The 16,577-nt window shown below is 38.6% G+C and overlaps 1 protein-coding gene across 32 annotated transcripts in view; it reads right to left on the bottom strand.

Moving 5' to 3' along the window:
* Positions 1 to 357: 357 nt before the first annotated feature.
* Positions 358 to 16,577, bottom strand: part of PIP5K1B (phosphatidylinositol-4-phosphate 5-kinase type 1 beta) — a 221,687-nt gene continuing 205,467 nt past the window's right edge. For 15 of the 32 annotated variants that reach the window (XM_065550483.1, XM_065550503.1, XM_065550486.1 and 12 more), the window contains 2 exons: positions 13,792 to 13,909; positions 3,586 to 8,701 (listed from right to left, as the gene is read on the bottom strand). In XM_065550483.1, coding sequence (XP_065406555.1) covers positions 8,693 to 8,701; positions 13,792 to 13,909 — 127 coding nt within the window. In that variant the 3' untranslated portion in view covers positions 3,586 to 8,692. Of the gene's footprint in view, positions 1,122 to 3,585; positions 8,702 to 13,791; positions 13,910 to 16,577 lie in introns of those variants that run through there. The other 17 variants (XM_065550492.1, XM_065550488.1, XM_065550497.1 and 14 more) reach the window with 2 other exon arrangements.

Here is a 16,577-nt window from a genome sequence, read left to right as displayed (position 1 = left end):
CCCACATCAAGGTCTGTATTCTTAGAATGATGCTTAGCAGTCCTTACCTTGCTATGACTAATCTCTGCTCCCATGTAGAAACAGATTGCTTCTACCTTTTTTGGCCTGGCAAGTGTTGCACATGGTGAGAGATCTGCAACATTTATCAAACCATACATGTTGCATCTGTTCCTTTGCCTTTCTCCTTCTAGTAAAATGTTTTTTCCACCCTCTTTTCTATGTGAGGCGATATGGGACAGATTACCTGTTATATACTGTTTGGCACAGTGCATAAATAATGATTCTCTTAGAAAGGCTCAGAAGGACAAGAACAGGAAGCGTATAGACCAGAAACAGCTTGAAATGATGCACCATACATTTTGAGAACAAAATATTTTATTTCTGTCAATAAAACTATAGTTTACAGTAGTATTTACTAAATAAATTATATAATTTCTCTTTTACAAGCAATAAACTAAATCACACATTTCAAAGACAATGTATGTACATAACATAAGGCCTTGTTATAAATAGCTTTTTTTTCTCATTTCACTATCAAACAGTGAAAATATCTTTAGAGGCTATTGTCCATAAAGCAAGTGCAGACATTTACATTAATCCTTGTTTGAAATCAATTTGGACTTCCAACAATATGGACCTAAGTAATTACGATTCTGGGGGAGAAAAAAGTGGAATTAGTTTTATTTACCACTGTGTTGATGATGGATCTTTAAATAGGTAAAGCAGATTACATATTTTGCTTGTACACAATCACTGAATACATGCAAATGAAATCATGAGAGTCAATAGGAAAATATCACTTTCAAGTCCAAAAAAGGTGATTGGCACTAGTATAGAAAGCATCTTAAATACAGTTTATGCAGTTCTTCACAGTTTAGCAAGCAACAGCACATGATAGCAAAGTGTGGAATGTTTCATGTCACATCTGTTGAGTCTAGCTATCATTTCCACGGTTCAAGGTTCCCATGACATTTCTCAGAGATAAGCTCCATTGATTATTACTCTTTGTCGATTAGGCTCAGCAAATTCTTCCCTTTAAATCAGGAGTGCAGAAAGTGCTCTTCATCAACCATGGTCACTTCTTATCCACTTTTACTTTGATTTTCTTTTATTCTCTATTACTGGAAATAGAAAATGATTTAAGAGGTCAGGAGGTTTTGTTTCTTTATTCTGCACTTTATAAAATAGTAATTGGATAAAATCTTTCTCTGTGACCAAAAGCACTCCTGTAGTCACACCCTACACAATACTGTAATAATCTTTGTGCAAAATATGCCTTGCAAGGTATCATTTATAAACTAGTAACACTGATCATGAATATTCTTGTGTAATGTATATAAAGAATTATGAACATTAAATGAAATTATAACAACCGTGTTTACCAGTCTATCTGGGGAGGGAGCAAACTTGTTTCTCAAAAACAAAAGACAAGCTGACACCTCTAGCCAGGTGTCAAAGTTGGTTGGTAATCACCTGTCACGAGGGCATTCTCTGGCAACAAAGGGGGACAGGAACAGATCTATATGTATTTTAGCAAATGACATTGAACCTCTTTAACCACAAGTTTCTATGTATTCTTCCTCACATCTGGAATGAATATTATCCATGGATAACACATTTCAAGGGTGCAAACACACCCCAGGTCTTTTTCACCTAAGATGACAAAGGAACAAGCCCTTTGACTTTGTGGGGAGATTCTGACCCCTTAGCAGGGGTGAAAGTAATTTAAAAGTCTTACCAGTAGGGGGGCCTGGCTCCGGGCCCCCAGAAGGGGCAGGGCCTCGGATAGAAGGGGCAGGGCTGGGGGGGGGGCGCATCAGTCTCTCCCAGCCAGCCCTTCAGCGCTGCCGGGCCCGCACAGCCCAGACTCCGACAGCGATTTAAAGAGCCCGGGGCTCTGGCCGGGAGCCCCGGGCCCTTTTAAATTGCCGGGCTCTGGGGCACCTGCCCCTTTTGCCCCCCCCCCTCTCGGCGGCCCTGGGGGAGGCAAAAGGGCAGTGACATTAAAGCACTGCCGTGGCAACACTTTATGGGCCTGTACACAGCCAACGTTAACAGCAGCCACTTCTTACCTGTATGCCGTACTGGCCCGTACCAGCCCACTTTCATCTCTGCCCCTGAGACTCTGGTCAGCACAGTTGCTGGGAACATGTGGTAAGGATTTACCTTGAGCCAAGTCTAGCTTGTTAAATTTTAGCTACTAGGAAGCATTTTATCTTGATTTTTCCTGTAACCATTTCTGACTTTGATACCTTTATATTTGTAAAAAGCAACAAGAGAGTCCTGTGGCACCTTTAAGACTAACAGATGTATTGGAGCATAAGCTTTCATGGGTGAATACCCACTTCGTCAGACGCATGTGGGTATTCACCCACAAAAGCTTATACTCCAATACATCTGTTAGTCTTAAAGGTGCCACAGGACTTTGTTGCTTTTTACAGATCCAGACTAACACAGCTACCCCTCTGATACTTTAGATTTGTACTCACTTAAAACAACCTATTTCTGTAATTAAATAAACTTGTTTTAATTTTAATCTAAACTAATCTGGTGTTGTGTTTAAACTGAACTGTTTGGTAACACCAATTAAAGTAGCAAACTGTTGAAAATTGATCCTTTACAAGACAACAGACCTTTAATATCCAGACTGTCCAGGAGAGGGGCTGGAAAGTGCAACACATTTTTTGGGAAAATTTGGGACTGGGAATGTGTCGGCCCTGCAAGTAGTAACCAAGTCTGCTGGAAGCCAGAGTGTGACTGGAGTGTTGCTGATAGACTGCTGGGATCAGAGTGGCTGGACCAGGGCTGCAGCTATACACAGACACTCAGTGAGTGACCTACACAATGTTAGGCTGTTTGTGAGTGGCCCTGGTTGGGAGCTACAACAACAAAGCATTGTGAAGCACTCAAGGTTGCAGGGCAGGTGGTGAGACAACCTCTCACTGGTCTGGATTGCAGCTTGGAATGAGAGAGACACCCTCCATCTCCACGCTTCAGTGACTTGCAGTATAGTTCTGCAGTGATCCTCTTTTATTTATTTTTTTTAATTCACATGTATAGTATTATCTTCTCCCCTGTAGAATAGTATCCCTCTTACATTTATGTCTGTGAATATTGATATACTTAATACATAAAACCAATATTTGATCTTGCGAGATGCTGGGCAACCTGGATATCACTGAAGTCAGTGAAAGTGAAGGGCATCAGCCAATCACATGAGGCATTTATAACCTTGTAGGATTGATCAGGGCCTTAGAATGCACATGGGGCAAAATCCTGGTCTCATTGAAGTCAACTACAAAACTTCCATTAGCTTCAAGAGGACCAAGATTTGGCCCTTAGAAAATAAACTGAATATACATTCCTCCAGGTGTAGATTTTCTTATGGAGCTGTAAAGCCTCATGAATAATTAATACATATGTAAATAATAAAGCTACAAAAGTCACTCATAATATGACTAATGAACATGACAGATTTAAAATTATATAACGAATTACTATATTCTATAATATTACTGGAGAAACTCATTTTTATAGCACAAATTTTATTTTTAATATTTCTGTAGGATCAGATGGGTCTATATTGGGCACTTAAATCAAGGTCAAATGGATCCCCAACAAACTTCTAGAAAAACCAGGGAAGACCATAATTGACATCACTAGAATTTCTAAAGTGAAAAAACCCCAAACCAATCCAGACTCCACTTTAAGAATTTCTTTGTACATCCAAATAAAGCACAGAAGGCACAAAAGCCCCATTTTTATTAAACTCTTTTGTAGGTCACTGTTAACTTTAGTTCCAGATAAAGGTATTTAATTAACCTTCAAACAATTCAAGAAAAGAATCTAACCTTGGCAGTGGAGGAAAATGAAAGCTCCTCAGGCATTTTGAATAGCTTATCTTATTTAGGAAAAGGCAACCAACAGATAGAAATCATACACATAATGCTAATTAAAATAAATGTATCTGGCACCAGGCATATGATCCACATAATGTTACACTGCTGCAAACTTTCAGAACTGTGATTCAGTTGTACACTGGAAAATGGCGCAAGCAGAATTTTGTAATCAGTTGCTTACTGAATAGACTGAAGCATATATCTCCTCATCCTCAGTGTTTGGACATGACATCCTGGCCATGGCAGGTTATGCTGCTATATGTGGGACGTGGGTTCAGTATGCAAAGTAATTTACTATGTAAAGTGAAACTGCTGAATAGGTGAATAGAATGAATTTGGGTGGATGGATGATGTGGAACTGATGACTGAATAGAAGGAATGTATTTTGATGACTGAGTGAAGTGAACCTGACAAATGAACTTTTTTTTTTTTTAAATCATCAATTTTGCAAGAAGACAGAGCTAAATAAATCACTTTGCTAGCATGTTTTCATGAGACCAGGATAAATGAAGCACAGTTTTCCCATTGATAACTGAGCTAGTGTGTGTGGCTGAGGGGCAGGGTCGGAGTGGCCATTGTTACATCTTTGGAAAGGGTACAGTATGCGTTCCCTCACCACACCAGTCGAACTCAGGCCCCACCCTCACTTCTCCTAGCCCCCAGAGACCAATAGCGCTGTTGGCACTTGCTTTAAGTGGTTCCTGTACTGTGTACTCTGCCATTGTGACTAGCTTCTCCTTGCTCCTTCTCACATCCCTGACCTGAACAGGCTAGTCACAATTGAGCCCTAAACATTTAGGAAAAAAGCTGCACACAGTTTACAATGTGTAAGGAGAAGGATTGACAGGACTGAAGTTGGACATGACTACAGACAGACAGAATTAGTGCTGTGTCACAAAAATGACGCTCATGGTAGTGAGAAGAAAGGCAACTGGGCTGTAGGGGGTTGGTGTCTGGAATGCCCCACTCTGGGTCAAAACTTGCTATTTCAGGCAAAACTCCCATCTTCAATGTTCAGGAACTGTTTCTCTTTGAGCAATACCTATGGCACAGTTGTTGCAGAGACACTGAGGGCAAACAGAGAAGCAGTGTTTCCTGCCCATATTGATAATGAATGAATATGGTCATGGCGATCAGAGCTGAGATCTTTGATGGGAAACGCATAACAAGACAAAAGTGACCGACAGCTACAATGGGCGAAACACTGAATCAAATAATGTTTTTGTACTAGCCAGGCTTTGTTATGTAATGGATTTAGAACGTGCTCCATCATTGGAGCATATTTTTGTGCTCTATTAATTTTTCATGCATTCATTCCTCAGTAAATTGATTTCCTCATGCAACACATTAAAAAGCCTCAGGGCGCCAATAATTTATGGTTTATTGAAATTTACACAGGCTTTCTGCACTCGACTCACTTCGCTAATGTGTTAATTGTAACCTGAAATACCTTTGCATTTAGTAAAGCACATTTTTCTTGTATCTGACTTTGATACAAAGAGAGATGGATGCCTTGCAGTGGTTATATTCTTTCTTAAAAACTTAAAATATGTCCCGTGGTCCAAACTCTGCTCTCAGATGCCTGGGTATAACTTCAGTTAAAGTCAATGGCAGCCATGCACTCCTATTCAAAGGACAAAATTAGGACCTGTGTATTTCAAAGTGAACATTTTCCTTTTTAAAAAGAGGCAGTGATAAATGGATAAAAAATACTTTCAACCATATTAGACTACAAATGTGTACTCCATTTTAGATGCCATTGCAACAACAGATGGCAGCATTGTGGGGTTTTTGGTTTTGTTTTTCCCCCCCTCAAAAGAAGATAATTTTGAAGGCCTCCATTTTTGGGTTCAGAGCCTTGGACATCTTGGGCCTGATCTTCAGAGGTACTAAGCATCCACAGCACCAATTGATTTGTCAGGATTGGGTCCACTCCATACTACCCAACCTCCCCAATACATACCTTAGGATTCAAAGACATTTGTTGAGATTTAAAGGAGGGCTCCAGATGCTTTTGTGTTCAGTTCAAAAAAGCTTCTGCTTGTGCACAACACTGACAATGTCACTTAATAAACAGGGAGCTTTGGACAATATTGTCCATAGACATATACACTATCCCTGCAATGACTGGATGTGGAGAAAGCTACTAGAGGGGAGGCTGTTCTAGATTTGATTTTGACAAATAGGGAAGAACTGGTTGAGAATTTGAAAATGGAAGGCAACTGGGGTGAAAGTGATCATGAAATGGTAGAATTCACTATTCTAAGGAATGGTAGAAGGGAGAACAGCACAATAGAGACAATGGATTTCAAGGAGGCAGACTTTAGCAAACTCAGGGAGTTGGAAGGTAAAATCCCATGGGAAGCAAGTCTAAGGGGAAAAACAATTGCAGACAGTTGGCAGTTTTTCAAAGAGACATTATTAAGGGCACAAGAGCAAACTATCCCACTGCATAGGAAAGATAGGAAGTATGGCAAGAGCCCGCCCTGGCTAAACCAGGAGATCTTCAATGATCTAAAATTCAAAAAAGAGTCCTATAAAAAGTGGAAACTTGGTCAAACTACAAAGGATGAATATAAACAAATAACACAAGTACGTAGGGACAAAATTAGAAAAGCCAAGCCACAAAACAAGATCACACTAGCTACGGACATAAAAGGAAACAAGAAAACATTCTACAAATACATTGGAAACAAGAGGAAGACCAAGGACAGAGTAGGCCTTGGTTACTCAATGAGGGGGGAAAAGACAATAACAGAAAATGTGGAAATGGCAGAGGTGCTTAATGACTTCTTTGTTTCGGCTTTCACGTCAATCGGACATCTAAAATAGTGCATGCCAGTGAAAATGAGGTAGGATCAGAGTCTAAAATAGGGAAAAAAACAAGTAAAAATTACTTAGACAAGTCAGATGTCTTTAAATCACCAGGGCCTGATGAAATGCATCCTAGAATACTCAAGGAGCTGACTGAGGAGATATCTGAGGCATTAGCAATCATCTTTGAAAAGTCATGGAAGATGGGAGACATTCCAGAAGACTGGAAAAGGGAAAATATAGTGCCCATCTATAAAAGGGAAATAAGGACAACCCGAGGAATTATAGACCAGTCAGCTTAACTTCTGTACCCGGAAAGATAATGGAGCAAATAATTAAGCAATCAATTTGCAAACACCTAGAAGATAATAACGTGATAAATAACAGTAAGCATGGATTTGTCAAGAACAAATTGTGTCAAACCAGCCTGATAGTTTTCTTTGACAGGGTAACAAGCTTTGTGGATAGAGGGGAAGTGGTAGATGTAGTATATCTTGACTTTAGTAAGGCTTTTGATACTGTCTCGCATGACCTTCTCATAAACAAACTAGGGAAGTACAACCTAGATGGACTACTATAAGGTGGGTGCACAACTGGTTGGAAAATCATTTCCAGAGAGTAGTTATCAGTGGTTCACAGTCATGCTGGAAGGACATCATGAATGGGGTCCCGCAGGGATCAGTTCTGGGTCTGGTTCTGTTCAATATCTTCATCAATGATTTAGATAATGGCATAGAGTGTACACTTATAAAGTTTGCAGACAATACCAAGCTGGGAGGGGTTGCAAGTGCTTTGGAAGATAGGATTAAAATTCAAAATGATCTGGACAAACTGGAGAAATGATCTGAAGTAAATAGGATGAAATTCAATAAGGAGAAATGCAAAATACTCCACTTAGGAAGGAACAATCAGTTGTACACATACAAAATGGGAAATGATTGCCTAGGAAGGAGTACTGCGGAAAGGGATCTGGGGGTCATAGTGGACCACAAGCTAAATATGTGAGCCAACAGTGTAACGCTGTTGCAAAAAAACCAAACATTCTGGGATGTATTAGCAGGAATACTGTAAGTAAGACACGAGAAGTAATTCTTCCGCTCTACTCCGTGCTGATTAAGCTCAACTGGACTATTGTGTTCAGTTCTGGGTGCCGCATTTCAGGAAGGATGTGGACAAATTGGAGAAAGTCCAGAGAAGAGAAACAAAAATGATTAAAGGTCTAGAAAACATCACCTATGAGGAAAGATTGAAAAAATTGGGTTTGTTTAGTCTGGAGAAGAGAAAACTGAGAGGGGACATAAGAGTTTTCAAGTACATAAAAGGTTACAAGAAGGAGGGAGAAAAATTGTTCTTAACCTCTGAGGATAGGACAAGAAGCAATGGGCTTAAATTGCAGCAAGGGTGGTTTAGGTTGGACATTAGGAAAAACTTCCCGTCATGGTAGTTAAACACTGGAATAAATTGCATAGGGATATGGTAGAATCTCCATCATAGGAGATTTTTTAAGAGCAGGTTGGACAAACACTTGTCAGGAATGGTCTAGATAATACTTAGCCCAGCCTTGAGTGCAGGGGACTGGATTAGATGACCTCTCAAGGTCTGTTCCAGTTCTATGATTCTATGTGCACATAGTATCTGACTCCATACATCATTTAAGGCATAATGCTACACAGTGTATATTCAAATTTTAACCAAGATTTGAGTATACAATACAAGCGTTAAAAATAAATGATTAGTTAGAAAAACAAACAGGCCAGGGGTTTTATTACAAAGCTCATGTGCTAAAGGATTTACCCTTATTTTCAAAATATACAAAGCACAGTATTTATAAAATCAAGTAAATTCCACATTTATATGACACTGTTGTATTGCTGGAAGAAATTATTATATTACTCAGAATGGGTTCTGTGCGAAGATAAAGATAATGGAGACTGTTACTTGGACTATGCAGAGTGTTTGGCAAATAGAAACTCTCAGCATCACCGGCCCTATCAGACGAGGAAAGAAGAAACAAGGATATTTTAAGGAGGGATTAAAACTATTTTGTTGCGCTCGTTCTCTATATTTAGTTATATAAGAATGTTTTGATTATCTCTTATTTTGTTGCTTTGTTTATGGTTAATCATAAATATATGTTTATACTTAACATTTAGCAAGAAATTTACCTTCATTCTATTATTTGCTTTACTAATTAACTGCATCTTCCATGAGAAAAAAGCACACTGATATTTTAAATATGTATAAATTAGCTATTAAAAATTCATGGATTTCATACAAATGCCTCTTTTAAATTAAAGACTCCAGAAAAATAAAGTCTTTATGATTTATAAAGTTCAACAATTAATTAATTGAAAACATTCTTTAGCCATCTGACACCAACCCACCATTCTTACACTACTTGAATATTTGGAAACCACTGAGATTGCCTTGAACTTATTCTGCATGAAGCACGCTTAGTCATGTATTATTAATAAATTCTACGTTTGATTAATTTAGTATCTGGACTAAAAAGGTTTAACAGGAAAATAAAATAACTAGCAGTGTTTTACAGTAAAGTCTGACAAAAGTATTTTAACGTGAACACCAATTAAAGTGATCATATGTCCCAATTTTTCATTTAAGGTCCTAGAGTCTCAGAATCTTCTTTTATGACACCTGAAATGTCTTGTTTTTTCCCCATTACAATCAAAATATTTGGCTTTTTTATAGTCACAACATATTTGTTCATAAAATATTGTTATACAATGTGGAATTTGTTCTATTTACCAGGAACAATTCAGTGGAACGAGGGTTCAGAGTAATGACTAGTGTTTGGAGCAAAAAGAAAAATTGAATGATGTAGACACTGTCAAACTTGTTCTTTTGCTCAGAGAGAATGTTAAATTACACTTGTTCAATGTTTCATGATAATTAATTCATAATGATAAGCTAGTGGAAAAAATTCTCCACTCAGAGTCAGAAGCTGGCAGTAACAACATCAACTCTTTTTTTTAAGTGTCCTTTTCTGTGTCTTTTTCACAACCTGAAAAAATGTCATCACAATTTTCCTGATTTTCAGTTTTGAAAATATGGTCACCTTAACATTATTTGTCATTAGTGTGCTTTCAAGGTTGTCTTCCCCCCCCCCCACACACTGCCCCCCATATGTTCAGAACAGCAGCTGCAAGAGAGCATTGTTGCATTTCTACACTGATTTAAGAGTTTAAAAAGCAACAGCCGCTAATGCAGAGTGAAACTAACCAGGACTATGGTCGGCAATGGACTTCCTGGAAAAGTGACTGCAGGAGTATGGCACTACACTTCCTTAGCAATCCCCAATATTGATAGTTTGTCTCAGGCATTCACAGTGCAACATGTAATATATATTAGACATAACAGACCCAATTCTGATCTCGCACTAGCATGGACACGAACCGAGTAACTCCACACCAGTTTAAAATTAGATGAGAATCAGGTCCAGTAGCTATGAATAAATTTCTGCTGGCTGATGCCCATACACAAAGGCCAGAAAACAAATGGCCAAAAGAAAATGTAAAATGGAAGTTCTGTCCTGATTTTGGCTTCCCCACAAAACCCATGAAATACTCTGGAGGCTTTTCACAATAGAAGCCTTGTAGGGGGTTTCCAGGTGGGTGTGGTCTATACATTTGTCTGTGTAAACCCCTTTACCTTTCTATGGCATGTAAGCAGCACCCCAAACCTGCAGATTGGATTACTCCTATTCTGGACTGAAATCTCCTTTGCAGGGCTTGGCAATTGTGCTTGGAGATACAGATGGCAAAAACAGTCAAGACGACATTTGCAGGATTATGTGCACCTGTTTCTATGATGAAATAGTGCAGTTCCAGAATTTGTCCATTAATACAACACCCAATAAACAAGAGCTCTTATCTACAACAAACTAATTTCTACCAAAACCCCCCAAGTTTACCCAACCATCTAAATTATTTGTTATACACAATATTGTTCAGAGCTAGATACTCTGCCCTCCCTGTAGGTGGTAAGTCCATTTTATTTTACTATTTTCCTCATTTATAGGATAAAAGACATGACTGATCTTATTTTATTGAAGTCCTTAATATTCTTTAAGAAGCTTAGCACTTCAAAGCAAGAAGAGTAAGGCAATGGAGTTATTGAAATGAAGCAAGTTAAAGCATTACACATTATAATATCTAACAGATAAGGTTTTAGAAGCTTGCCTTACAACAAAACCATTGATAAGGATTAACCAGCCTGCTAACAAGATAACCTTCAAATGACATTTAAACAGGTTTTCCTTTAATGATTGACTCATGTCAATTTCTTTTATGATGATGTTCAACAGATGCTTAAATCCATCTGAAAGTAGTCATCTTTGATTTGTCTAGTTTTCCTAGGAAATGCATGATTAGAATGACCAGCTTTGGTGCGTTGTTCATGAAAACCATTTAATCATGATCCTAAACACAGAAAATGGAAGTGCACTCCGATCCACCAGCTGTGAATTAAGCTGAAAACATATCACTGCTACTTCAGTCCTGAGTCTTATTTTAATCACAGCTTTACCATTGTTTCAAACTATATAGGATGATCTAATGAGGTCTTCAGAAGTAAAAGGCTTGTGCCACAGACTGCGTCACTGACCCTTCCTTCCTCCAGCATACAAAGTCACAAGACACCTGCTGGTCTGGGACATCCATTTGATTCTTTTGAAGTAGTTAGATGCAGAATAAGGCTGTCTACACCATAGCCTATGTCAGCATAATTTAGTCGCTCCAGGGGGTGAATAAACCACCCCCCAAGCGACATAAGTACACCAACTTGTGTGCCCAGCGCTGTTGGTGGGAGAGAAACTTCTGCCGCTTGCGAAGGTGGTTATTTTATGCTGGCATAGAGTGTCTTCACCATAGACATGGCCTCAGACCCTTATCAGTTGGGTCCATAACTCTTTTATAGTTGAACAAAAGCTTGACGACCTTCAGGGCACAGTTTCTTCCTATTTGTCCAGGCTTTTGCTTGAGGGGCAGAGTGCTGTGTACACAGTCTTCTCTAAGGGGCAGGATTTTATTTACATTGCTAGTCACACTGATCAATAATACATTTAGTGTTTTAATCAGTTTTGTATATTCACCCAGAGACAAAGTGATGAAATGTGTTACCTTCACCTTGAATGGTCACTTACAACACGTTAACTCTTTATGCTGAAACAATCTATTCCACCTTGTATTTAGCTGTGACACTGAGTACCTTTCGCAGACCTAAAGAAGAGCTCTGTGTAAGCTCGAAAGCTTGTCTTTCGCCAACAGAAGTTGGTCCAATAAAATATATTACCTCACCCACTCTGTCTCTCAATAAATCTAAAAATACATACCTCTGTGAGAGTCATAATGAGAAAGTTTATCACTTTAATTAAATCCAAACTAAGTTATTCCCACCACTGGATTTCCCAGCACATTCTGTCTTTTGTGCATCTTACTTTTAGACTGTAATCTTTATTTTGGGGTTTACTTTATTTAAGTGTCCACTAGCATTTGTGCTAAGCAAATAATTAAAAATAAGCATATTATAGTTTTCTAAGCAAAATAAAATGTTTCATCTAGGCTGGATTTTTTGGGAGGGAATGAAGGGAAGAGGAGATCCATGTAACTGCTCTTTATATCTCCATTTCCCCTGATTTCCAACCTTAGCAAGTGCTCCATTGGTGGTGAATATTAATGTCAACAACAAACCAGCAACAAGGCTGATTTATACAAAGAGTAGAGTAGAGTGTAATGGATTGCTTGATGGACACAAAATTGTCAGTTAAACCAGTTCTATATATAAGTGAGCACTGGCTGCTTGCAACTGGTACTGAAGTGGGGAGCAATGACTGTTACATGGGTTGGATTATTAAAGGTGTTCGACATTCAGTTTTGCATGGCTTGAAAACTACTCAGGAGATAGAACATGTTGTGTGATAGTGCATGTAAAGTGCAAGGACAGTATGGGGATCTGAAACACAAACCACTGTAACAGGTCTACTGGATCCCATGGGACAAGAAAGCCAGGAACCATAAGACATCAGGAAAAACAGAATCCTAGGATAATCCTTTTCTAAGTGATAAATGATTGTCACCTTTTGGGATTTTTCATTCTAATCAGACATTTTCCTTTTTTCCTCCACTGTAATTCATGCCAAAGTTTCACACAAAAACCTCTTGCCTTCATCCTATTAATCTTTTGCCTGCTCCATTTTTGAGGAAATTTCTATTTTCCATTTTAAAAACACAAAACCCCTAGAAAAATAGACCCAACACAATATCGTCATATGAAATTGAACGTATTTGGGTGGCAGGGGGAGAGACAGCAAGTATTGATTTTATTACAAAATGCTGTCTTCATGCTGGGATTTCCAAGTAGACCTGAAAGAGATATCTGTCCAAATCCCCATTACAATCCAATTGGATTTGGGTGCCTTTGAGGCTTGAAAATCCTAAACGTAGTGATCAGAGTTATTTAAAAGCAGAACTGCACAGACACACATGTAGATAATCCAAACTGTGGCCTTATAAAGGAGTTTCTCACTTCAAATAATGAAATTTGCTATACAGCAAAACACAGACTACTCACTGGGAACCACAGCAAAAGAGGAAAGCTGTAACTTCAACATACTTCTGCAGCCACAGCTGTGTTATTAAGAGTGAAAAAGGAACCACTGTTTATTTTAAGTCCAGCTGTGCAAAACCAGTTGTTTTTGACTTCACAAATATTTGTATGCAGAAATGATAGTTTTCAGTCTTGGAAAATTAAGCTGCAACACTATGAAAAGTTCAAGGTGTGAAGTAAAAAAACAAGTCTGCTTTTCCACAAGATTGTAAAAAAATTATTATTGCTAGGGTATGTCGAGAAATGTTTTGGCATACCTCTTGAATAATACAACAATGAATAATCACTTAGTGAACATTTGAATTCTTTAAGATCCTGATTCAGCAGGGTACTTAAGTGTTTGCTTAAGTTTAAATACTTGGAATATTTCAGTGGGACTATTGTGATCTTAAATAAATAAAACTAGAAGAAATCATAAATTAAGAAATGAAAGCAACACAGTCTGACAACTTACTAAATAGACATCCAAAACTGAAGCATTATCATTTTCCATTTCCAGTGTGCTCTGTTCTGAAGTCAAGTAGATGGCACTGTCTTCTAGGGTGAACGTTGAACTCGAAGGTAACCCTTTACTGGAAATACAGGGGGGGATATAATGAATACAAAAGCAAATTACATAGGGGGAAAAAAAAGCCCTACAAACTTCAACTCTTACGTTTTTGTACTATTTTACAACTTGTTTCCCGCCCTCCCCACTTCTTCAGAGCTATACTTTTTAAGCCGACAAGTGCAAATATGGCCGATTCCTCGTTAGCGAAAAGTGCTCACGTACGACTAATGTGCCTTATCCACACATTTCTATTGGTTGGGTTGCATTAAATAAAATGCTATCAGGAAGAAATGATGCTCTTTCTGAACGCTGTAGGCCAAATCCTGCTCAAAGTTACATCAGGATAAATCTGGAGTAACTTCACTGTCGTCAGAAGAGGTATTCCAGTTTTCACCGGATATAACTGGGAGAAGAATTTCCTGCTGTGCCCTTAATTTTTAAATTAAACCCAATGACGAGCGTAATAGCACCCCCACATAACACAAAAGGCTAAACCGTCCAAATAATACTCATTATATCCCCTACTTCAATTTAGTACAAAAGAAAAGGAAAAATTGACATTTTAGCCTCCCACCAATGTGATCAGGTTATACTGTGATCAATTTATAGTCATGTTTTTCCTGTTTCACTCATCCTGAATTACAAACAGAGTCATTACTTTGACAATGTAGCCTATTATTTATTATGCTGAAGTACCATTGTTTTCTTCATTTGGCCTAAATTAACTGTTGTGTGTGAGGGAACACCCACAACAAGATTGTACCCGCACACAATTCAGAGTAACTGAAGTTCAGTAATCGAGGACTGACCATATTGTATTCTGATGTGCAAATATGGGATTAATTTTCAAAAGCATGTCCCCATGCAAAACAAAAAAAAAAAAAACCAACAACAAAAAAGACATGAAAATGTGCTAGTGTGTGCAATTAATGCAGTTGTGCATACGTAAGGCTAATTCTTTATCCACTGGGTGTAATTAGCTGATTATAATGAATAATCGTAGGGAGGAAGTGTGAAACTGCAGGTGGATTTTTGCACTTTCTTGCAGGAAGAGCTTGGGCCTTCATTTTTAAAAATTGTCCCTTAAGGCTAGGATTTTTAAAAGGAATCTAAGAGTGACATGCCCACCCCTTGCTGAAAGTCAATGGCACTGTGGTGCCAAAATCCCAGCCTAGATTTTTAGTCCCAGATTTTCAAAGATGGTCATCCTTGCTTCATCCACAAGCATCCCAGGCAACCAGCTACAGTGCTGCCACTCCCAGGACCTAGGAAAGAAGGATTCATTAATTCCTCCCCTGAAGAACTTCCCAGGTTACAGTTTGACTACTTGGGTTGTGTGCTGGGGACAGGTTTTGCTCCTATGTGTATGCCTAAGAAAATGCACATCACATACTACAAGAGTATTAGTCATTGCACTAGTCAGTATTATTAAGTCTCCTTTTCAGAATCAGTAAAATTAACACTCAAAATATAAAACAAATACAAACAGAATATAAAACAGAACGGATAAAAATGCCCAATACACCTGATGCCATACTAGTATTAGATGCATACTATTACATTAAGATAGTATTGTTACTTTTGTTATCTAGTGTATTGGGTGTCTTTTCAATAATAAGGCCTTATTCCCTTTCCTTCTGGGCTTATCCAATTCCCACTAACTTCAGGGGAAGTTGGATAAGACCCTCTATTTATATGCCATCTAGTAACATTTCAGTCATACTACTTTCATTTAACTAAAGACAACAAACAATAAATGAAGCCAATCTGCCAGGGTAGCACAGGGAGTGCTTCTTGAATGTTGACTATGTTTTATCATGCCACACAAATAAAGCACTGGCTTGAAAGATGTTGTCCCTGGCAAAAAAATGAGAATTAAACAGAAACAAGAGTTGCTTTAGCTTTCAAAATTCAATAAACTCATGGGGCCTAATTCAAACCTCAGAATGTACAAAGGCACACACACACGGCCATGAAAGGATGGGAATCACACAGAAGGTGTGGGGTGGCTGTTATTTATGTAAGGATGGGGGCAGGTGTGACTGCAGAGACCAAAGGTCACCCTCCACTTTGGAAGATAGTGCTCCAGGCAGCTGGGTGTAGAGCAGACTGGCAGGCTGCAGTTTACAGCAGGTTCTCAGTGCTGTTTTGTAATGTTTAAATAGAAATAATTTAAATGATTAAAACACAAGCTCTTCGTGCCCTAATAAGACTGCCGCCAATACACACAGTGGCTTTTCTATCCTGCCCCAAAAAGCTGCAGAGCTCACATTCTGCAAGTCCTCTACGTTGGGAGCTGGAGAGACAGGGCGTAAGAGTTGGGTCGGGACATTTTAGCTGTTTTCCCCGATAAATCAGCCAAAAGTGGTTCTCTGACCACTTGGAACAAAAATCTACTTCTTCTACTCCAGTTAGTTTATTGTTTCATTCAAAGCTCCAGAAAGAACCTGGTACTATACTTTCTTTTCTAGAACACACTGCTCTCCTTTCCTTACCAATACATTATTTTCTGCTACAGCCGATGTTGCTATAGCCTCCTGTGGCTAGAGAGAGCTAACACCAGTGACATGATGCTAAGTGCTGTGATTTTCATTCTGGCACTTAGTGAAATTTAACCAGTCATTTTAGTTACTGTACAGATAGAATCCATTTTAGTAGTTAGCAGCAGTAATGGTTTCATCTTTTAAAAA

Source organism: Chrysemys picta, chromosome 6 (assembly GCF_011386835.1).
Source record: "Chrysemys picta bellii isolate R12L10 chromosome 6, ASM1138683v2, whole genome shotgun sequence".
In the NCBI taxonomy this organism is placed as follows: domain Eukaryota; kingdom Metazoa; phylum Chordata; order Testudines; family Emydidae; genus Chrysemys; species Chrysemys picta.
The sequence above is the reverse complement of the archived record's forward strand: the minus strand, read 5'-3'. Positions and strand labels throughout refer to the sequence as shown.